This window comes from Trichosurus vulpecula, chromosome 2, assembly GCF_011100635.1.
Source record: "Trichosurus vulpecula isolate mTriVul1 chromosome 2, mTriVul1.pri, whole genome shotgun sequence".
Taxonomy (NCBI): domain Eukaryota; kingdom Metazoa; phylum Chordata; class Mammalia; order Diprotodontia; family Phalangeridae; genus Trichosurus; species Trichosurus vulpecula.
Genome location: NC_050574.1, coordinates 374,087,035 through 374,111,039, shown reverse-complemented (window position 1 = coordinate 374,111,039; position 24,005 = coordinate 374,087,035). Strand labels below are relative to the sequence as shown.

Here is a 24,005-nt window from a genome sequence, read left to right as displayed (position 1 = left end):
GTGACTTACCCAAGGTCACACAGCTAGTACATGTGTCAAGTGTCTGAGGCCGGATTTGAACTCAGGTCCTCCTGAGTCCAGGGCTGGTGCTCTACTTACTGCACCACCTAGCTGCCCCTAAACCTCATTATTTTTCCTCAAAATCCACCCTGCTTCAAAACTTCCCTATCTTTGTCTAAAAAGCCACCAATGTTTCAGCCTCCCTTTCTTTTACTCAATTGCTACGAAGTCAAGTAAAAAAGCATTTATTAAAATACCTACTATGTGCCAGACACCATGCTAGATGTTGGAGACACAAAGAAAAGCAAATATAGTTCCTGACCTCACAATCAAATTGGGGGAGACAATATGCAAACAATTATGTACAAACAAGATATGTACAGGTAAACTGGAGATGATCTTAGAAGGAAGGCACAAGCATAAGGGAGACTGGGAAAAGCTTCTTATGAGATTTTAACTGAGATTTGGAAGAAACTAGGGAAACTGGAAGGTGAAGTTGAAGAGGAAGAGAATTTCAGGCATGGGGAAAACCACTAGGGAAAACGCCCAGAGAGGGAGATGGGGTGCTTTGTGTGAGGAAGAACTAGTGGCCTTGGGGATTATGGGGGGAGCACAGTGAAAAGTGTAAGAAGACTAGAAAGGTAGGAAGGGCAAAGGTTATGAAGGGCTCTAAAAGCCAAACAGAGCATTTTCTGTTTAATCCTAGAGGCAACAGGGAACCAATGCAATTTAATGAATAGGTGAGTGATGAAGTCAGACTTGTGTTTTGGGAACATGACTGAGAGCTCAATGAAGCTGAGCTCAGACTCTCATCACCTCTTGCCTAGATTACTGCAATAGTCTCCTAATTGTTCTTGCCTCGAGCCTTTCCACATGTGGTCTTACTTAATTGCACCTCTGATCATTTAACTCCTCCATAAACTCCAGTACCTCCCTAGAGTCTTTAAGATAAAATAGAAATTCCTTTATGTAGCGTTTAAAACCCTTTATAACTAGAACCCAACCTATCTTTCCAGCCTTGCTGTACGCTTCCCCCCTTCCCCGACTTTGCTGAGATACATCACAATGGCCTTTTCTCTGTTTTTCATACGTGACATGGAATCTCCCATCTCTGTGCCTTGGGCACTGACTGTCCTTTTTTTTTTCCTGGAATGCATTCCCTTCTGACCTCTTCACAGAATGTCTCCCTTCCTGATGCAGTTTAAACATCATCTTCTGAATGAGGCCTTTCATGATCCTTGCAACTGCTCTCACTCCTTATTTACATTGTATTTAACTGCCTTGTATTTCTTGGTTTTACATTTATTCTGCTTATACTTACATATGTACTTATTGTCTCTTCCAATAGCCAGTTAGTAAACATTCCCTAAGTGCCTATTATGTGCCAGGCACTGTAATAGGGATACCAAGAAAGGCAAAAACCAGTTACTGCTCTCAAGGAGCTCACAGTCTAATGAAAGGAAAGCTCCTGGGGAGGAGGAATTATTTCATTCTTTGTATCTGCATCTCCAGTGCCTAGCACAGGATATGCACATAGTAGGCGCTTAAACGATTATGCTTATTGATTGATCATTACCAGCTATTGCTCTGAATTACCAACTATTTACTGATGACTTCCTCAAATCACTATCATGATTCCTGTAGCTTTGGATGACTTCTTTAGGCATATGTTCTCTATGTCCTTGAAGTGTGTAATTTAACCATTTTCTGCCAGTTCATAAAGAAAAAGCAGCTTGAGAATTTATACTCTTCTATAGTATGTTGAGCTTTTTTTTTCTCCATTACAGAGTTGAGGTAGCATTTAAAAATTAGTCATAATATTATTTCTTTAAATAAGGTATTCAAAGTTAAGTGGTTCATAAAAAAGATTTGGACTCTTAAAAGACGAAGTAATAATTCACATATGCGTAGTACTTCTCAAAAGTTTTCAAAGTGCTTTTACATCCATTTTCATGGGATTCTGATAATAACAATGTGGGTATGTACTATAGGCATTTTTATCCCCATTGGTTCAGACAGATTAAACCTATTTTGTAAATGTTATATTCTAAAAACTCATTACAAATTCCCAAGCAAAGTAGTTGGTTAAAATTATACTTCGGTACATTTTTATTTTAGTTTCATGTGATGTTGCCATAATCTCACCCATCAGGTCCTTAATCTGTGTCTCTGGCTCATCAAATTCTTTGCCTACAGACATTAGAATATTAATTCACTGGTACTCACAGGAGCATTGTCAGGTTCCAAAGAGCCAAGGTATCTAAAGTGCTTTGGAAATGTAAAAATGCTATGTAAATATCAACAAATATCATCATCACCACCATTTTCTTGTCATCTTTTTATTGGGGTTCAGATAGGAAAAGGTCTGAGCAAAGTCACCATCTTGCTAAGATGTTTGCTTACTTTTTTTTAAATACTTAATTTATTTAATATATTTAGTTTTCAGCATTGATTTTCACAAGAGTTTGAATTACAAATTTTCTCCCCATTTCTACCCTCCCACCCACTCCAAGATGGCATATATTCTGGTTGTGTTTGCTTACTTAATGTTCTGTGGACTACTACTCAGTTGGAAAGAATGGGTACTGGAATATAAGATTATCATCTGCAGACTCAGTGAAAGCATCAGGACATCTTTAGTAGCAGACAATGGGGATAACACATGCCTCATTCTGGTTTTATTCAAGCCTCACAGGGTACAGTATAAATTCTTCAACCAATCCATACAACTTTGTTGTGTGGCATTGTTTCATTTAAGATTGACTCCCTGAGGTCTAGGCCTTTTCTCACAACCTTGAATGATTGCTTGTTCTCACCTGACAAAGGTATCGGAGTATAACATCCTTGGCATGTACTTTATGTGGGGTGGAAATAATTCATCAACTCAAGGAGCCCCATCCTTACAGTAGAAAAGACAATGATTGTGAGGACTGGCCTATTGTCAGATGCTAGCTCGCAGAAGTGACTCCCTGTTTGACCACTAATTGAAACTTCTAAGTGCCAAGAAATTCTCATTACCTAATAACTGGTTTAGTCAACTTCATTTAGGCGATGAATGCAAGGTTTTCCTAGTCATAATCAGTTTAGCAAACTTAAACACAATGCTCTTGCGACTGATAAGTGGGGTCATAATCTGTACCATTCAGTGATTGGCTGCCCCTAAGGTTTCTCTTCCACTTTGTCCCTGTGAATCTGTCTAGCAACAACAATCAGATAGAAAGGCAGAGGCCCAGAGTACTGGGCTCTTAATCAGGGTACAGATCCAGAGGTGCACAGGAGCCAGCTTAAATCAACTGTTTACTTTTCAGTGCAAGGATTTATGCCTGAGAAACCAGCAAACACTACAAATTAGGGCTTGATTTATTGTTTTGTTGATTGTCTAGACTTAAGAAAGTGATGGAGAAAATCTCAATAATGCATTCTGAGTATATATACATACGTTTGTTTTTTTTTCAGAGAGCTTGTTGCTAAACGTTTGCCAGCATATCACTGTACACATTTCACTATATACCTCTCAGAGAGGAGGCCAAAGACTAATTTGTTGAAGGAAGGAAGGAAAGAAGGGATGGAGGGAGGGACGGAAGAGAAAGGGAACAATTTAACTTAATGAGTAACAATTCCATACCTGAACACATCCTATACCTGAGGTGTCAAATATATTACCCATGGGCCTCCCAAATGCAGCCTGAACCAGATTAAAATGTAATGGGGAAATATTTAACAAAATGAATAAAAACACAGTAAAATGCATAATATTACATTTTAAAACTAAGTCAATATGTGGCTTACCAGGATCCTTATATATAGATTAGTGGCCCCCATTTCTATTTGACTTTGATATCACTGCCCTACAAATCCCAATGATTCTGAATCCCTGTAGGATCATCAAAACTTCATTCCCTACTTCTTGTCACCTTATTCCCATCCTCTTCAGCCCTCCCACCCCAAAGTCTCAATCAAATGCTACCTACTCCTTCCACTGTACCCTCTGGAATGCCTGTTCCATAGGCAACAAACTTGCCTCCCTCTTCAATTTTTTCTTCTTCTACTATTTATATCTTCTGGCAATCAGGAATACCTAGCTTTCCCATGACACAGTTTCCCTCACCACCCTTTCCAGTACTGGCTGTACTTTCACACATTCCCCTCAGTTCACTAGTCAAGACAGGTGAATTATAATATCCTTTGCTCCCCAATGCTATTCTCAGGTTCTCCTCCATCTTCATCTTTCAGTAACCACTCCTCCTTTTGAGGTCTATACCATACACATCTTCCACCCAATCAAAATCCTGATAGCTGTTGTCTACAGAATTCTAGGATGATCCCCTTTCTTCTTCAAAAAGTACAGTACCTAGTTGATGCTCTTTCTCTCCTCCTCAATTCCTGCCCTCATTCTAGAGGACTCCAACATACATACCGACTTTTCCTCAAAGACCCTTACCAGTCAGCTCCTCAAGTTACTCAATTACCATGACTTACTCCACCTCACCTCTTCTAAGTCTTTTTCAGTTGTGTACAACCGACTTTTTGTGACCCCCTTAAGATTTTCTTGGCAAAGACACCAGAGTGGTTTGCCATTTCCTTCTCCAGCTCATTTTGCAGATGAGGAAGCTGAGGCAAACAAGGTTAAGTGACTTTCCCAGTGTCACACAGCAAGTAAGTATCTGAGGCCAGATTTGAACTCAGCAAGATGAGTCTTCCTGACTTTAGGCTCAGCACTCTATCCACTGTGACACCTAAGCCACATGCAAAGATGGTTCTACCTTTTATTTTGCCATCAGCCACAAATGACTGTTGAGGGTACCACTGTCCTCCCAGTCCCCCAGGCTTGCAACCTGGGTGTCATCCTTGATTCCTCAGTATCTCTTAACCCCCAATATCCAATCTGTTGTCAAAGCCTATTGATTTAACCTTTGCAGCATTTCTTGAATAAGCTCCCTTATCTCCTCTGATTTTCCCACTACCCTTGTATTGGCCCTCATCACCTAATGCTAGAATTGTTGCTGGTTGGTTTGACTATCATAAGTCTCTCTCCACTCTAATCCATCCTCTATTCAGTAACCGAAGAGATTTTTCTAAAGTGATGGTCCAACTATGCTAACCCACCCCCCAAACTCTAGTGGCTCTCTATCACCTCCAGAATCAAAGACAAAATTCTTTGTTTGGCATTCAAATACCTTGTAATCTATCTCCCTTCTCACTGATAGGGTGCTTGTGCTTGGACCCTAATTCTAACATCACATTTCTCCTTAGCCTCTGCTTGGGTGCCTGTGCCTGGACCCCAATTCTAAAATCACGTCTCTCCCTAGCTTCAAAGCATTGGCCCTAGCAGTTTCTCTCCAGTTCAAGGGCAGCACACCTTAGCAAACACTCATCTCTCCTTCTGATACTGCGTCCAGCCATACCTATAGAATTTATTAGTTTAGAATACCTATGTATTGTTAATTGGCTGTGCACTGGGACATAACAATATTTTCTACTTACTGACCTTCCTGATATGTATCCTAGACATAGTCAAATGTATACTCCTTTACATTCATCTTGTCTAACAAGACATTTGATGGAGGCCACCTGGATATTCCCAGTCAGCCGTGACTGATGGTTGACTTAGTGATGTTTCATGGTCAAAACCACAGCCCCAGGTAGCCCCGCCTTGGGCTATTTCCCAGTGAACTCTGGGTAACAACCTGTGCAGTAGATACAAAAAGTGCATGTTCCTTTAAGAACTGACCACCCCTTAACCACTCCCTAATCCCACCACAAAACACCTAACTGACAGGTTTCAGCCCCAAATCTGGCATTTAAACTTTCCCTGTAGCCCTGTAAGGTTGCAGGTTCCCTAAGAACTCTTGCCCACTGTAAAGCATAATAAACCTTTGCCACCTTGACTTAAAGAATGTTTGAGATTGTGAATTCATTCCAGACAGCCCCGACCCTCTCCAGTACTTGGGTGCTTGAGGGGCACTCCCTCTCAATGACCCCATCTGGGAGCTCCAGTCCTGGGATTCCTGGACGTCGTCTCCCTCAACCTTCAACACCACCCTACCCCAACACCTTTCTAGTCTTCTTATACTTTACCACCCCCACCCCGCCATATAGTCTTTTCTCTAGTTATACTGGCCTTTTTGATGCTATAGGTACAAAATACTTGACCTCTTAGCTCTGGGCATTTTCTCTGGCTGTCTCCTAACCTCTACCCCCTGGCTTCTTTTATCATGGCAACTAAATCCTACCTTCTATAGTAATAATAAGAGTAAACATGCATATAGTGTTTATTATGTGCCAGGCACAGTGCTACCTGCTTTACAATTATTATCTCTTTCCTAATCCCTCTTAATTCTAGTGCCTTCCCACTGTTAATTATTTCCTATTTATCACATATATGAACTGTCTGTACATATTTGTTTGCTTGTTGTCTCCCACATTAGATTGTAAACTCCTCAAGAGCTGGGATTGCTTTTGCCTTTATTTTTTTCTCCAGTGCTTAGTACAATGTCTAGCACATAGTAGGAACTTAATAAGTGCTTACGGACTGAATATTATCTTCATTTTACAGTTGAGGAAACTGAGGCAAACAGAATTTAAATAACTTGCCTAGGGTCACCCATCTAATAAGTATCTGAGATTGGATTTGAAATCAAGTCTACCTGACTCCAGGTCTAGTGCTTTATCCACTGAGCTACCTAGCTATGTCCCACCCCAAAGACACTTAAAGAGTCCCTCAATTTGTCATCATTGAGCAAGGTGGATAGTGTCTAAAATTCTGGCCCCTTGGGGTTATAGTCCTACAAATACATAGATGGCATTGTGAATTTGACCAAATCATCCTGGGCCATCTCCAGTCATCCTGATGAGTATCAGGCAGTTGCAAACAGCAGTAATCCTGAAGTATTTTAATTGTAACCTCTCAGGAAAGTCATTAGTGATCTTCTTAGGAACTCCTTTATTTAGTTTAGCCATCCCCAACTGTCTATGTTGACATATAGATATCGTACAGTCTGCCAACCTCTTTTGTATGAATGCTCTTAGAAGCACTCAGCAGATTTTGCATACAAGAATGTAAAGTTTTCCCTTAAATACAAAGTAGTACAGAAGAAAGTAGGTGCTATTTCCAGAGAAATTAACTGGAAAACTTTCCGGAGTTAACAACAGAAAGATATCTCAAAAAGAGAAAGAGCAAGAATTGCATGGAAAAAGAATGAAGATGCATCAAGAACTGTTTTTTATAGACAAATTTAACAGGGTGTGTGTGTGTGTGTGTGTGTGTGTGTGTGTTTTAAAACCAAGAAATGTAAAATAAGCTTTCAGTCTCTTCCCTCTACCCTCTCTTCTTTTGGTGGATTCTTGAAATAAAATAAATTGATCAGAAAATATTTTGATCACAAAAAAAGAAAAAGAATGCTTGGGGAAAAGCCAGAGAGACAATTTATACCCTGGGGCAATTTCACTATCTCTTTGATGCCTTTTCACATATAAAGGAATTGCTAAAAGTCTCAAATCCTTAAAAAGTAAGTGTGAAGTGTAAAATAATTCAGTCACACCTGAAAGGGGCTCAACTTCTATGAGGTGCCAATGTAGCCTGGGTAGGATATGCCCTTACCATGTTTCCTCTTCTAGCCTGCAAATTTACTGACATCTAAAAAGGGACATATTCTGAAAATAACTATCAGATGCAGTATGCTTTTAAAGTCATTTGCAGTTCTATTTACTGCAGCATAAGAAGTCTGCAAGTAGGAAAAACCCACTGTCTTCTGTTATTATTAAATGGTAAGACTGATAGTAAAATACTATTTGTGAAATTTCTTTAAGAATTCCAACACATGGCACTTAACTCTCTGTGAAATTACAAGGACAAATAATACAGTTATGATAAGCAAAGTCTTCATAAACAATTCCATTCTGAAAGAAACAAAAAGCATTTCAGTGTTTGGGAAACAGGGAAGTCCTCTTTCTTTTCTCTTTTTATTTAAGTATACGTTGCAATGTATAATACATTAAAAAAGGTTTATCCACAACATGCGTCTTTTGGCATACATGGGTGTAATGGTAATCAGGGCAGGATTTTTTGCTGTTCTTCTCTTTTGGGATGCTAAGGCAACCAAGTGACTTTAATGAGTCTTGCCTTTGAATGGGGCAGGTAAAGTGGGATTTTTTGTCTTGGAGTGCTTCTCAGCACTGGGGTGGTTGGTTGAGAGTCATTGATTTATATATGATGTGGTGCTAGAGATTGAGGAACTTTCCCACACCCTAAACGCCTCCTTTTAACTTGTTGAGTTTGCCTCTTTAATCAGGGTGAACCCAAATAAGGATTTCTTTTTTTTAACATCTTTGCTATTTTAATATGTGAGGTAAAACTTTGGAATTGTTTGACGTTTCATTAATCTCATTATTAGTGGGTTTTGGACATTTTTAATATGAATTTTTGATTGCATTAAAAAACCAAAAACTCTTACTCCTTTGACCATTGGTGGGAAAGGTGCTTTGTTTTTTTCTAGCATATCAATCATCTATATATCTTCAATATCAGACATTTATCAGCTATTTGATGTAAAGATTTCTCCACATTCCACAAGTTCTTTTCTTATTTTAGTTATGCTGATGTTGTTTGTGAATTTTAATTTTATATAGCTGACACTACACTCATCTTTTACGACTATCCTTTTTATGGGAAGTAATTTTTTCCCCAAATCATACAGCTGAAAGTTACCTCCTCCTAACCTCATCTATTTTTTTTTATGATGTGAACTTTTCTATTTTGTACAGAGTAAGTATAACCTGTTTTCTACTAAAAATACTTTCCAAAAGCTAAGCACATCCAGAGAAAGAATTACAGAGTCTGAATGTAGATTGAGGCAAATTATTTGTTCTCTTTCTTTCCCATTCTTTTTGGTTTCCTTTCTTCTTTCTCATGATTCATTCCATTGGTTATAATTCTTCTTTATAACTGGACTATTATGTAAATAAGTTCAACGCGAAAGTATATGTAGAACCTATATCGGAATACATGCCGTTCTGGGAGGGAAGGGGGAGAGAGGGAGGGAGAGAAAATTTGGAACTCAAAAACTTGTGGAACTGAGTGTTGTAAATTAAAAATAAAAATGCTTTCCAGTTTTCTTAGCACACTGTTGACTCACTTTGTGCTTGTAGTCCACTAAAATCCCAATATTTTTTTCACATGAAATATTTACTTATGAATCCTATTATAATGTGAATTTTGATTTTTGATTTCTTTTTAACCTTTCTGAAACTTTTGGTTAACTGAATGCCTTTGTCTTCTGTTAATTTTGACCTCACCTGATCAAACTGGACTGATGGAATATTAATGTTAAGGGAAAGTCAGGGCCATTTTTTCCTAGTTGAGAGAGGTTGTTAAGCTAGCTGAAATCAATTCGATGAAATATGAAAATTTAAGATCTTAAAAATTAATTGAATAAGAAGTCAGAAAAAGTACCTCAATTATTCCTATTTGGCAACATGTAAATCTTCCTTCTCAATTAGCATATTTGTAAACCTTCTAAATGCATTTCAATCTGTAATTTGACTTAGTTTACCTATAGAGTTTGTTTCCTTATGGGATATATGAGATTGTGACTCTTAGTTTGTTCAACTTTTATGACATTGAAGGGCATGTTATTATGATTTAACTTTTATGGCCTAAGAGGAATGTACAAGATTGCAATGTGTAGAAGAATTATTTCTCTGTCACTCTGATGTAATTTTGCTTATAAGAAAGAAGCCTTGTTAGAATCCTAATGATGGTTCAGGGATATTGTTTTCTCTGAGGCAGGCACCTATGCTTGAGCATAATAATAAAACTCAGGTTTTTACCTCAATAATTTCTATGTTGCAGTAAATATATGTTGGCAGCAGTTACCTACCACATGAACTTGCAGAAGATATATTTCTCCCATAACACTATTCATTGATTTTTTTTAACCCAAGTGTATAATTTATCAGTTTTTCAATTAAATTTAATCACGCTAGATCTAGACCAAAATATACAGGGTATATTAATGAGATCCATAATACATGAAAAGCCAAATGGATGAAAAATGTACATTTTCCAGACTATGACATAAAGTTTAATTGGCAACTCACTGAATTATTATATCAATGTCAGTATCTAGAACAGTTCCTTCAAGTTGACAGTGAGCTTCACCCAAAATTGAATAGGAGAAACCATTAAGCTATAATGAATTTGGCAAACTAGGAAGTGCTTTTAATGATCCAAGGCATTTTCTGGACACAAAACTCAATATTTTTTAAATAAATGTTCTCCCAGTGATGCTGTATGGTTGCAAATCTTGGAATATCACAATCTTTGAAGAGATTGGCTGTTCCCAGAAATGGGAACGGCCAATGTTGGAGAATGTATATGAAGAAGAGCACCATTGGTAGATATGTAAACAGATCCAACTATTTTGGATTTAAATATGTAGGAAAATGACTAAGAAGGGGAGTTGGGGGTAGATATGTAAACAGATCCAACTATTTTGGATTTCAATATGTAGGACAAATGACTAAGAAGGGGAGTTGGTGTACAAGAGCTATTCTTGAAAAATCCCTAATTGTTGAAAATTTGGCACAAACTATGGCTTCAGCCCAAGTCTTCTTGGTCTGAGACACCTATAGGATTAATGGCCATCCTTGATCTCTCCTGTCACTGCTACAGCTCAATCCTACTTTCTCTTTCTCTTTCCATTTGTTGTCTCTATGCTATACAATCTATGGTATAGATTCTTTCCTCTTCAGCCCTTGAAGGTGCACTCTTTCTGTCTCTGTCTCTGTCTCTCTCTCTCTGTCCCCTACTCACTTTCTCACTTTTCAGGGGCTTAGCTGGAAATACAATCTCTTGGCTAGCCACTTAAATCCTATTTCCAAACTCACTTGTTATTTTATGGAAGATTACATCCTGGAGAATGAAGTCAAGTGGGTCTTAGGGAGCACTGCTAACAACAAGGCTAGCAGAGATGATGGAATTCAAGCTGAGCTATTTAAAATCCTAAAAGGTGATGCTGTTAAAGTGTTGCACTCAGTAAGCTGGCAAGTTTGGAAAACTCAACAGTGGCTATTAGATTGGGAACAAAATCAGTTTCTGTCCCAATCCTAAAGAAAGGCAATACCAAGGAATGTTCAAATCACTGAACAACTGCACTCATTTCACATGCCAGCAAGGTTATGCTAAGATTCTGCAAGCCACGCTTCAGGCTGGTTTTCAAAGAGGCAGAGGAGATAGAGACCAAATTGCCAACATTTGCTGTATTATGGAGAAAACAAGGGAGTTTCAGAAAAACATCTGCTTCTACTTCACTGACTATACTAAAGCCTATGACGGTGTGGATCATAACAAAATGTGGCAAGTCCTCACAGTGATGGGTATACCAGATCATCTTACTTGTCTCCTGAGGAACCTGTATGTGGGCCAAGAAGCAACAATTAGAACAGAACATGGAACTACTGATTGGTTTAAAATTGGAAAAGGAGTAAGACAAAGCTGTATATTGTCACCTTATTTACTTAACTTATATGCAGAGTACATCATGTGAAATGACAGGCTGGATGAATCAAAAGCCAGAATTAAGGTTTCTGGAAGAAATATAAACGATCTCAGATATGCAGATGATACCACTCTGATGGCAGAAAGTGAAGAGGAATTAACAAATCTCTTGATGAGAGTGAAAGAAGAGAGTGTAAAAGCTGGCATGAACATCAAAAAAACTAAGATCTTGGCAACCAGTCCCATCACTTCCTGGTAAATAGTAGAAGAAATGGATGCAGTGTCAGATTTTATATTCCTGGGCTCAAAGATCACTGCAGATGGTGACTGCAGCCACGAAATTAAAAAAATGCTTGCTCCTTGGAAGGAAAACTACAGCAAATCTGGACAGCATACTAAAAGGCAGAGACATTACCTTGCCAACAAAGGTGCATATAGTCAAAGCTATGATTTTTCCTGTAGCAATGTGTGGCTGGGTGTCGTAGAATCTACGCTTTTGAATTGTGTTGCTGGAATTGTGTTGCTGGAGAGGACTTTTGAGAGTCCCTTGGACAACAATGAGATCAAATCAGTCAATACTTAAAGAAATTAATTCGGGCTATTCCCTGGAAGGTCAAGTACTGAGGCTAAAGCATAAATACTTTTGCCACATAATGAGAAGATGAGACTCACTGAAAAAGACCTTGATGTTGGGAAAGACTGAATGTAAAAGAAAAAGGGGACAGCAGAGGATGAGATGGACAGATCATGGAAACAATGAACATGAACTTGAACAAACTTAGAGAGTTAGTGGGGCTTAGAAGGGTCTGGTGTGCTATGCTCCATGGGGTCACAAAGGGCTGAACACAACTGAATGACTCAACAACAATGCTAGGGTATGTGGGGCAGCAAGGTGGAACAGTGGATAGAAGGTTAGGCCTGAAGTCAGGAAGACTCATCTTACTGCATTCAAATCTGCCCTCAGACATTTATTAACCGTGGGATCCATGGTAAATCACTTAACCTTATTTGCCTCAGTTTCCTCATTTGTAAAAGGAACTAGAGAGAGAAAAGGCAAAACCCTCCAGTATCTTTGCCAAGAAAGCCCTCAATGGGGTCACGAAGAGTTGGACACAATTGAAATGATGTCACTCGCCACCACCACAACCACAACACCACCACAGTCTTCTTAGCCAACACAAATCCACCTCCTATGCAGCATCACTTCAATCCTTTCAAACATGACTAGGTTGTTTGAGCTCAATATAATGTTTTTGGTTTACTGATTAATTTAGTAGTGGTGTTCTTACCTGCTAGAGTATTTTGTACTTAAAGGGGGGTGGAGTAAATAACTGATTCAGTTGACTCCCACCTTGAACATACTAGAGTTTTTCAAAATCAGATTCAAGTTCATTGGCTTATTGCTTATAGATGTCAACATCTTCCTTCCCATATATGTGTGTGTATGTGTGTGTGTGTGTGTGTGTGTGTGTGTGTGTGTGTGGGTAACTCCTGTCCCAAAACCAATTGGTATTGGACTATCTCCTTATTAGTGGAGATGAAGGCCCCGTCCTGCATGAGGGGTGGGTCAGAAACAAGAACTTCAATTCTTATACAGTCCTTTTCCTTTCTTTAGCCGTTCAAGTTAACAAGTTCAAGTGCCCCATTTCATTACAACATAAAACCTGAACTAAGAGAATGGTGTTGTTTGACCCATCTTTTTGCTCCATGTGTATACCAAAATTTGTAAGATTCTTGGAAAATATGTTGATGACAATAAACCATCATCATTAACCTTATGACTAGTAATACAAATGAAGTACAAAGCAGAGAGAAGTATGGATGCTAGAGAAATTTGCTTCCAATTGTCATAGAGGAGATCCAGTGCAAGGGCCAAGTTAAAGAAGGATTTCTTATAGATGGTGAGTTTCTTCAGATGCTTCCTGCTGGTGGATGACATTATGCTGATTTATTCAATCCTTGGAAACCCTAAAAAAATCACTCAAAAGAGTTTTTGTTGTTGTTCAGTCATTTTTTAGTCATGTCTGACTTTTTGTGATCCCATTTGGAGTTTTCTTGGCAAAGATGTTAGAATAGTTTGTTATTTCCTTCTCTAGCTCATTTTACAGATAAAGAACTGAAGCAAACAGGGCTAAATTACTTGCTCAGCTAATAAGTGTCTGGAGCTAGATTTAAAGTCAGGAAAATTAGTCTCCCTGACTCCAGGCTCAGCACTTTATCTGCTGTGCCATCTAGCTGTCAAAAGAGTTTGGCCAAACCTATAGCCATAAGGGAAAAATCAAGTAGATAAGAATGCCTATTTTATAAACTATGATATGCAAATGGATGAACAACCTGGAGAGGTCATCCATCACTACAAATGGAAAATAAAGGGGGCACACAATTGAAAGGAAGATTCTAGAACGAGTTAAATTTCCTTTGGGAAATTGCAAAGTTATTCTAATGAACCCAGAGCTTTTTCCTGAAACAAAGGCTGATCTTTTTAAACTCTGATATTCTTCCAGTGATTCTGTATGGCTGAAAATTATGGAACACCAAAATTCTCTAGAGAACTGAAACTAAGGATCACCCAAAAAGCAATGTAGAGGTGCACGGTAGGCTTGAAATGACAATATCATACAATAAATGAGAATTTATTCAGGAGACATGATGTAAAGGATTCTGTCAAAAAATATGTGAACCAAAAATTTGGCTAGGATGAGGGCTATCTAATGGGTAGCTTGCATGTTCCTTTGGTATCTTCACAATATTAAGAGAATAACGGGAGAATTCTCAAGATGTTGTGTGAACTCCTTGTGATGAATTTATTTTACCTGGATAAGAGTCACAGGTATAAAGAGGCATGGGTAGGCTATGAAGTGTATCACTGGAGAAAATAACCACATTTTGCTATTCCTCACACACAACACTCTATCACCCAGATGTGGGCATTTTCAACGCCCTTACTTTATGCCTGAAATTCTATCTCTCTTCAGTCTCTGCTTCTTCGTTTACCTGCATTCTTTCAAGTTTCAGCTAAAGTATTATTTTCTGTAAGAAGCCTTTCTAGGTCTTCCTTAATGTTAGAGCTGCCCCTCTGAGATTATCTCTAATTCATTCTGTATAGATCTTGTTCGTATGTTACTGTTTCCATGTTGTCTCCCCCAATTAAACTGCAAGATCCTTGAGAACTAAGGCTGTTTTTTGGCTTTCCTTGTATTCCTACCATTTAGCACAATGCCTTGCACATAGTAGGTGATATCACAGAGCTGCTGGAGAATAATGACCATGAGACAATATGGAGTGGCTTACTGAGGGAAGAGATTTTTGAGCCAGGGAGAATTTGTCAATTAGGTAAGGCAAGAATTCTTCTATCTCTTGCCAGATGACAAAAAGTCTCAAGGTTGAAGCTCTTCACAAGTCAAAGGGAAGAAGTTTCTGCCTATACTAAGCTAAGAATCATTGTCCTACTCTATAGCACTCCAGGTGAAAAAACTTAAGTATCATGCAGCCAAGCCAATGGTTGAAGGTGAAAAAAAAGACCATAGTTGCCCACTGAAGAGAGTCTAGATCCTAGGAGGTTAGGACACTAACTTGTCTAGCAGAGACAGGTTTTCCACACCCTTAGAAGAGCACAATGGCTAAGAAAACTACCCGACTAAGGAACTCTCCCATAAAATGGAAGCAGAGAGTAGAATGGATTAAAAACCAGAATCCTACAATACGTTGCTTACAAGAAACACATTTGAAGCAAAGAGACACACACAGAGTAAAGGTAAGGGGCTGGGACAGAATCTATTTTGCTTCAGTTGAAGTTAAAAAAAAGCAAGGGTAGCAATCATCATCTCAAAGCAAAAGAAAAAATAGACCTAATTAAAAGAGATAAGGAAGGAAACTATATCTTAGTAAAAGATACCATAGGCATTGAAGAAAAATCAATACTAAACATATATGCACCAAGTGGTACTGCATCCAAATTCTTAAAGGAAAAGTTAAGTGAATTACAGGAGGAAATAGATAGCAAAACTATACTAGTGGGAGACATCAACCTTTCCCTCTTTCTGAGAGGGGATAAATCTAGATAAATCTAACCACAACATAAACAAGAAATAAATTAAGGAAGAGAATTGAATTTTAGAAAATTTAGATATGACAGACCTCTGGAGAAAACTAAATGGGGATTGAAAAGAATATACTTTTTCTTCTCAGCAGTACATGGCACCTACACAAAAACTGAAAATATATTAAGGCATAAAACCTCAAAATCAAATGTTGAAAGGCAGAAATTTTAAATGCATCTTTTTCAGATCAAATGCACTAAAAATAACACTCAGTAATGGGCAGTGAAAAGACAGATTGAAAATTAGTTGAAAACTAAACTGACCCTAAAGAATGAGTCAGTCAAAGAACAAATCATAGAAACAATCAATAATTTCATTTAAAAGAATGACAACAATGAAACAACATACCAAAATTTATGAGATGCAGCCAAAGCAGTACTTAGGTGAAAATTTATTTATCTAAATTGTTACATCAATAAAATAGACAAAGAGCAGATCAATGAATTTGGCACGCACAATAAGCACCAATCCTGAAAACCAAAAGTGAGATCAATAAAACTGAAAGAAAACTATTGAGCTAATAAATAAAACTAGGAGCTGGTTTTATAAAAAAGACAAAAAGATAGATAAAGCACTGGTTAATTTGATTTAAAAAAGGAAAGAAAGCCAAATATACAGTATCAAAAAGGAAAAGGAGAATTTAACACCAATGAAGAGGAAATTAAAGCAATATTTTGCCCAATTATATGACAATCCAAGGAAAACCAATGAAAATTTATGAAAATATAAACTAACTAGTCTAACAAAAGAGGAAATATAAACCTTAAATAATCCCATTTTAGAAAAATAAATTGAACAAGCCATCAACAAACTCTGTAAGAAAAAATTCCCGGGGCAAGATGGGTTCACAAGTGAATTCTGCCAAACATATAAAGAACAATCATTTCCAATACTATATAAAACTATTTGGAAAAATAGGCAGAGTCCAACAAAATTCCTTTTATGACACAAATATTGTGTTGATACCTAAACTAGGAAGAGCTAAAACAGAGAAAGAAAAGTATAGACCAATTTCTCTAATGATTATCGATGCAAAAATTTTAAATAAAATACTATCAAGGCAATTACAGCAATAGATCATCAGAATCATATATTATGACCAGGTGGGATTTATACTACGAATGCAGGGCTGGTTAAATATTTGGAAAGTTATCAGCATAATTCACCATGTCAATAACAAAACCAACAAAAACCACATGATTATCTACGTAGATTACGTAGAAAACACTCTCAACAAAATACAGCACCTATGCCTATTAAAAACACCAGAGAGCACAGGAATAAAGGGAGCTTTCCTTAAAATGATATGTAGTATCTATCTAAAACCATCAGCAAGTATTATCTGTAATGGGATAAGCCAGAAGCTTTCCCAATAAGATCAGGGGTTAAGCAAAGATGCCCATTATTAATACCATTATTTAATATTGTACTAAAAATGTTAGCACTAGCAACAAGAGAAGAAAAAAAAATGAAGGAATTAGATTAGGCAATGTGGAAGCACAATTATCATTCTTTAAAGATGGTATACTTAGAGAATCCTAGAGAACTAACTAAAAAACTACTTAAAATAATTAACAATTTTAGCAAAGTCACAAGATATTAAAACTGTAGACAATATAAAATACTTGGGAGTCTACCCGCCAAGACAAACCCAGGAACTACATGAACACAATTACAAAGCACTTGTCCCACAGATATAGTCAGATCTAAACAATAAAATATCAATTGCTGATGGGTAGGCTGAGCCAATATAATAAAAATGTCAATTCTACCTAAATTAATTTACTTATTCAGTGCCATAGCAATCAAACTACCAAAAAGCAATTTTGTAGAGCTAGAAAAAAACAACAAGATTCATCTGGAAGAATTAATTAGAGAATTAATAAAAAAATGTAAAGAAAGGTTACCTAGCCATAATGGATCTCAAACTATATTATAAAGCAGCAATAATTGGAACTATCTGGTACTGGCTAAGAAATACATTGATGGATCAGTAGAAAATATTCAGGTACACAAGACACGGTAATAAATGACCATAGTAATCTAGTATTTGATAAACTCAAAGACTCCAGCATCTGGGATTAGAACTCACTATCTGACAAAAACTGCTGGGAAAATTAGAAAATGGTATGGCAGAAACTATGTATAGACCAACATCTTATACCATATACCAAGATAAGGTCAAAATGGGTACATGATTTAGATATAAAGATGATACCATAAGCAAATTAAGAGAGCAAGGAATAGTTTACCTGTCACATCTATAGAGAAGGGAAGAATTTTTGACCAAACAAGAGACAGACATTATTATGGGAAGTAAAATGGATAATTTTGATTATACTAAATTCAAAGGTTTTTGCACAAATAAAACCAATGCAACCCAGATTAGAAGGAAAGCAGAAAGCTAGGAAACAATGTTTAGCATGTGTCTCTGATAAAGGCCTTGTTTCTCAAATACATAGCGAATTGAGTCAAATTTATGAGTCTATGAGTCATTCCCTAATTGATAAATGGTCAAAGAATATGAACAGGCATTTTTCAGTCTAAGAAATCAAAACTATAGTCATATGAAAAAATGTTCTAAATCACTATTGATTCAAGAAATGCAAATTAAAACAACTGGGAGGTACATGTCATACCTATCAGACTGGCCAATGTGACAGAAAAGGAAAATGATAAATGTTGGAGGGGATGTGGGAAAATCGGGACACTAACGCATTGTTGGTAGAGTTGTGAATTGATCCAGCTCTTCTGGAGAGCAATTTGGAACCCCAAAGGGCAATTAAACACTACATATCTTTTGATCCAGCAATACCACTACTAGGACTGCATTCCAAAGAGATTTTAAAAAAAGGGAAAAGGACCTCCATGTACAAAATTATTTATAGCAGCTCTTTTTTGGTGGCAAAGAATTGGAAATTGAGGGTATATACATCAAATGGGGAATGCTTGAACAAGTTTTGGTATATGAATGTAATGGAATACTATTGTGTTATAAGAAATGAGACTTACATGAAGTGATACAAAGTGAAGTGAGCAGAACCAGGAAACCATTCTACATAATAACAGTAACATTAGTGATAATCAACTATGATAGACTTAGTTCTCCTCAGCAATACAATGATCCAAGATTTATTCCAAAGAACTAAGGATGAAAAATGCTATCCACATCCAGGGAAAGAACTGATGTAGTCTGAATTCAGATCAAAGCATACTATTTTCACTTTCTTTATTGTTTTGTGTGTGAATTTTTTCTTTTTGGTCTATTTCTTCTCTCACAACATGACTAATATGGAAATACATTTACATGATTGCATATATATATATATATATATATATATATATATATATACATAACCTATATCAAATTGCTTACCATTTTAGGGAGAGAGAAAGGGAGGTGGGAGGGAAAAAATTTGGAACTCAACATTTTTAAAAAAATGAATGTTAAAAATTGTCCTTACATGTAGTTGGAAAACAATAAAATACTATTAAAAAAAGAAAACTGCCCAACCCACCTGGTAGCAGCTACACAGGGGTGCAGTGGCATCTCTACTCCTTTTTGGCAGCCCCTCCCAGCAACTCCCCAGCTCAGGCCACAGGAGCACAGCCTGATGACGAACTAACACAGCCATCAAGTGTTAATTTAATCAAAACACCAGGCTCTAACAAGAGCAAGCCCAGGAGAGCTGCCTATCTGAGTGGGGATAGGTGTACAGTGGACGGCCTTGTTGATGACCAATACTAAGAAAACTTCCTCAAAGAATGTCATGAGGACCTTCCATAGAGAGAAGAGTTAGAACTACTGAGGTTTTGTAGTTCAGGAGCTATGAGTTTTCTCAGACATATTTGTTCCCTATACATATACATTGCTAACAGTATACTTTAAGTTTGTACCACTCCTGCACTCTGGTGCATTTGCAGAAGAGTGTACCCCTGGTGTTTTGTAACTAATGTTCTTGCTATTCCATGAACAGTAAATGCCTTTGCTGAAGAACTGAGTCCACCAGCTGATTATTAAGTGAAAGCACCCAGTGGGGCTTATGAGCTAATGACAGAGAAAAATCTTACTCTCAGGATCCTGAAAGTAAGAACAGCCACCCCTTGGGGGAATCCATCTTGCCAGTGGCAATGTGAGTTGGGTGAGTGAGCCCTGAAGGTATTAGTTACAAGTGAAATATATTAATGTGGGTTTGGGATTATTACCCTGTAGGTGAACCAACAGAGAAGTAGAGGGGGTCAGCAGCTGAGCTAAAACAGGAATGGATTTTTTTAATCAGACCCAGCAGCTCTTTATTAGCCTTACCAGTTTAATAGGACAGAGAATGTGTACTCTGAAGCTGAAACTTTGCGGAAGTTTTCAGAAAGGCACTTTTGAAGCTGGACAGAAAAGGAGCTGAATTGACCACAATGATGGAATCTTCTTTTTCCTGAAAAATCATGCTGGCAGGATATTTCAAGAGGCCAATTCAAGATACTAATTAGATTAGAGGGGGAAGCTGACACAGCTTCCGGAAGCTAATCTATTGCTTTACTAGGAATATCCCAAGGTAAGGCACATTTGCTTTATAATCCTCTAACTGCATACTTTGCAAGTTGCTTTCTTTTTCCTTTAGTTAAAGCACCTTTTTGTCTCAGGTGAGTTATGAAGAAGTGACTGGTAAAGATCTTGGCCAGGAAAGCTGAACTGGAGTACTTCTGAAACGAAGCAAGAAGCAGTGACAGTAGTAAAGGGAAAGGTACTGTCATTCTAAAAGCTCTAGGGTATGAGTCTACTATAAAAAAGTTGAGAAAACCCTTATATAGGTGTTTGGCTAACTATAAGTTGGTAAGTCCTGTCCCTCTTCTTGGCTGCAAGTTTATCTAAAGCTCAAAGCTAGGAAGAAAAGCTATTATATTAGATTACTGAATTAAGAGTAAAAAATACCTCTATCTTATGTCTACTGAAACCTTACAAACACGGAGAGCTGGAAAGAACATTTGTGATCATATACTCCAAACATTTAATTTTACATAAGAGGAAATTGCAACCCAGAGAGGTTAATTGAACCATGTCATACAAGAGAAGGGATGCTTAACCTGGAGAAGAGAAAGCCCTTGTACAGGAGATGGCATTTTAGCTGAGGTGTGAAGGAAGCTTGGGACTGTAGAAGGTAAAAATCAAGAAGAAGTGTATTCTAGTTATGTGGTACGTGGCCTGTGCACAGGTAGGATACAGAGCAGGTGTGTTTTTAACCTTTTTTCTGCCATGGATCTCTTAGGCAGTCTGTACAAACCAATTATGAATCCCTTCTCAAAATGTTTTTAAAAGCATAAAATTAAAAAACAAAATTACAAAGAAGACCTATTATATTGAAATATAATTATCAAAATATTTTTGAAAACATAAAAAATTCATAGATCTCAGGTTAAAAACCCCTGATTGGGAAGGGAGTATGTGGGGAAGAGAAAGTAGACCAGTTTGGTTGGAACATCAAATGCATGAGAGGGAGTGATATAAAATGAGCCTGGTATGGTAGGCTAGAAACACGTTTCTAAAGGGCTTTAAATGAGCAAGAGAGTGAAGGCAAATATTTTTGTTAGTATTTCTCTGAAATAATGGTAAAGCTAATTTATTTTACTTTGGGTTGGGGTTATTTATGTCTCTTAATAGAGATGATCAGCTTTAGTATTTTCTAGTAATAGGAAGAATTCAATAAAATTTTTAAATATTAAAGCTTATGATTTTATAACAAAATAATTAGGAAAAGATTTTTTTTACCTTGTCTCCTTCAGAAAAAGTTATTCCATCCAGAGCTCTTTTCCATGTGATTTCAGGAATGGGTTCTCCTTCTGCCTCACATACAAGTGTTATCTGACTATTCTCAAAAGTCGTTTCATTTTTAAGTTGTATTATGTGAGGCTGTACTGTAAAAACAAAATGTGTATGTACTTGAGTAAACTCATTCTAGAACTTTAAAACAGTTCCACATAAGAGGAAAATACTGAATGGATTTTTTTCTGATATCAAATACAGAAAATAGTTATCATCTAGACAAACATTAACAATTTCATTAACAACAGTTTACTCTTCTCAAAAATCAGTTAGCAATACGAATTACATGTTATTTTTTTATAACATATATATTTTTCAATATTTTCTTAAGTGAAGCAAACAGTAAAACAATGTAATAAAGTCTTGATCTTTATAAAGATTTATGTTCTAAATTCCTCAAAAACTTCGTTTATCTGAGTCCTGAAAAGAAAAAAAATGGTTTGATGATTTAGATGTAGTAACTAATTTTTAAAAAAGACACTTATTATTCATGGAATACCCAGAGGTGGCTGGCATTACAAGGAAAAATAAGCATTTTAATAGTTTTCATAAGTCACGAGTATCTTGTAGTATTCAATAAATTCCTTATGTACTTTCATTTCTATGTATTGATGGATTACATTTAATCTACATACTATAATAATCACATAAAAGATACGAAAATATGTAATTCTTTTGAAAGTAGTAAGAGAATGCACATTACAGTTAGCAATTGAATCTATAAGCCAAGAGAAGCCAGAGTAAAATAGAATTTACTTTTCTAACCATATTTCTAAAGCACTGACTTACCAAATTTATTTTAGGCAGCATGTTAAGCCCTTCACAATCATTATATCATTTGGTTGTCCCAAAAAACCTGGAGGTAAGTATTATTTTCATGCGCTTTATGGATGAGTAAACTGAGGTAAACAAATGTTAGGTAACTTCCTTAAGGTCACACAGCTAATAAATTTCTGAGACTGGATTTTGAATCAGGTTTTTCCTGATTTCCTGCATTTTACAGCATATTATATGTCAAGTAGCAAATGTAATTGCATTATGTTCTGATTTACCACAATTATCTCGACAGGAAAACGCATTTAGACCACATTGTGATATAGTTTCAGGGCAGTTTTCAACTAAATCGAACCTGGATTTTATAACCACTAATGGTAACATTTAAAATCTCAAAACTTTCTGGTAGTACCTTGAAACTAAACTGAGAGCCCACTCTTATCAATTACTTCATTTTCAAAGAAGCGTAGTGGCACTGTCAGCTGCCTATCACCTTTTATCTATTTCCTTTTAAATCACCCAAAGTGTGGGATCAAACTCCTTTTGTGTTCAAAATCCAGTTCCCATTCTGTCATTTGTCCCTGAGTTTTTACCAAGCAAGAGAGACAGACAGAGGCTTCACATCTCAGCCTCCATCCTTCTGCTTTGGAGCCTGGGAATTTCATGCTGCAATTTTATTATTATAGCTTCCATATCATAAAGGATAAACACCTAAGGTTTCTCATATCCTTCTTATTTCAAGAGATCAAAAAACCTCCCTCACCTCACTGTTTAAATTTTTACATCTTGAGTTGCATAGTCTATTACAGCTCAGGAGACTTAGCTCCTAATTTACTCAAACAATTACTCCAAAGTAGCTCCAATTTTGTTTATTCTCTAGTAGGTAAAAATCACCTCTTTAACTAGAACAATACATTTATCACCTCCAATAAGGGGAGATAGGTTTGTGCCATTTGTTCTTAATCAGAGCAGCAAACCTCCAAAAATTCATGAAGATATTTTGAGCAGGTATAAAAACCTTTAAACCGTAACATAAAATTTACCATAAAGATACTACATTTCAGTTATAAAATTCAATTTCTAATACATTTATAATGCCACCTCACAAATTTTTTTCCCCTTTAGTTGGGGGCAGGCTGAAGGGGTGGCTGAGGTGGTGGCACCCAGAGGTCAAAGAGGTCTGTAACACAGAACACAAGGCAGGAAATCTGCAGTAGGGTATCTCTTCTATTGAGGCCCAGCAGAGCATCTAAGTTCTCCCAGGCCTAGTTAACAGCTTACAAATGCCTGGTCTATTCAAATATCAATTAAGTTCTATTATATCATTCACAGAAGTAACACAAAGCATTTTTCCATATTAAATTTTACTTACTCTTTAGTTGCTCCCTAATTTACATAAACTTTTCCTTTTCGTGAACCAGGAAAGAGTTACTAATAGGTAGTTCCTAAATGACGTGGTTATTCAAACTGTCAACTACAACCTATTCCCCCACCCTTCACTTTCTGGTAGGCATAATGGCACAGTCTCTATTATTAGGATCTAATAATTTAGGATCTTTCTGTATCTATAACTTGCATATCAAGACCTGATTCCTACTCCTCAGCTGGGCTGACTTCCCTAGGTTTAACAACTTTGACTAAAGGTTCAGGAAAACAGGGACCTGATCCCGCCTTAGCCCCCATACAAATTCCTCCACATGGATAAATTTCTGATGCCACTTTTTGCCTGAGGACCACCTGACCCATCTAGGTGGCATCTCTTCCCCAGCTATTTCTGATCATTAGTATGTGTTGAATAAAACATCTTGCTTCACCACTA

The 24,005-nt window shown here is 37.0% G+C and overlaps 1 protein-coding gene across 1 annotated transcript in view; it reads right to left on the bottom strand.

The window, feature by feature from the left end:
* NCAM2 (neural cell adhesion molecule 2) overlaps window positions 1-24,005 on the bottom strand; it is a 295,617-nt gene that overhangs the window by 147,144 nt on the left and 124,468 nt on the right. Inside the window, exon 8 of the mRNA XM_036744902.1 lies at window positions 21,359-21,504. Within this exon, the coding sequence (XP_036600797.1) occupies window positions 21,359-21,504 (146 nt within the window). The remainder of the gene's footprint in view (window positions 1-21,358; window positions 21,505-24,005) is intronic.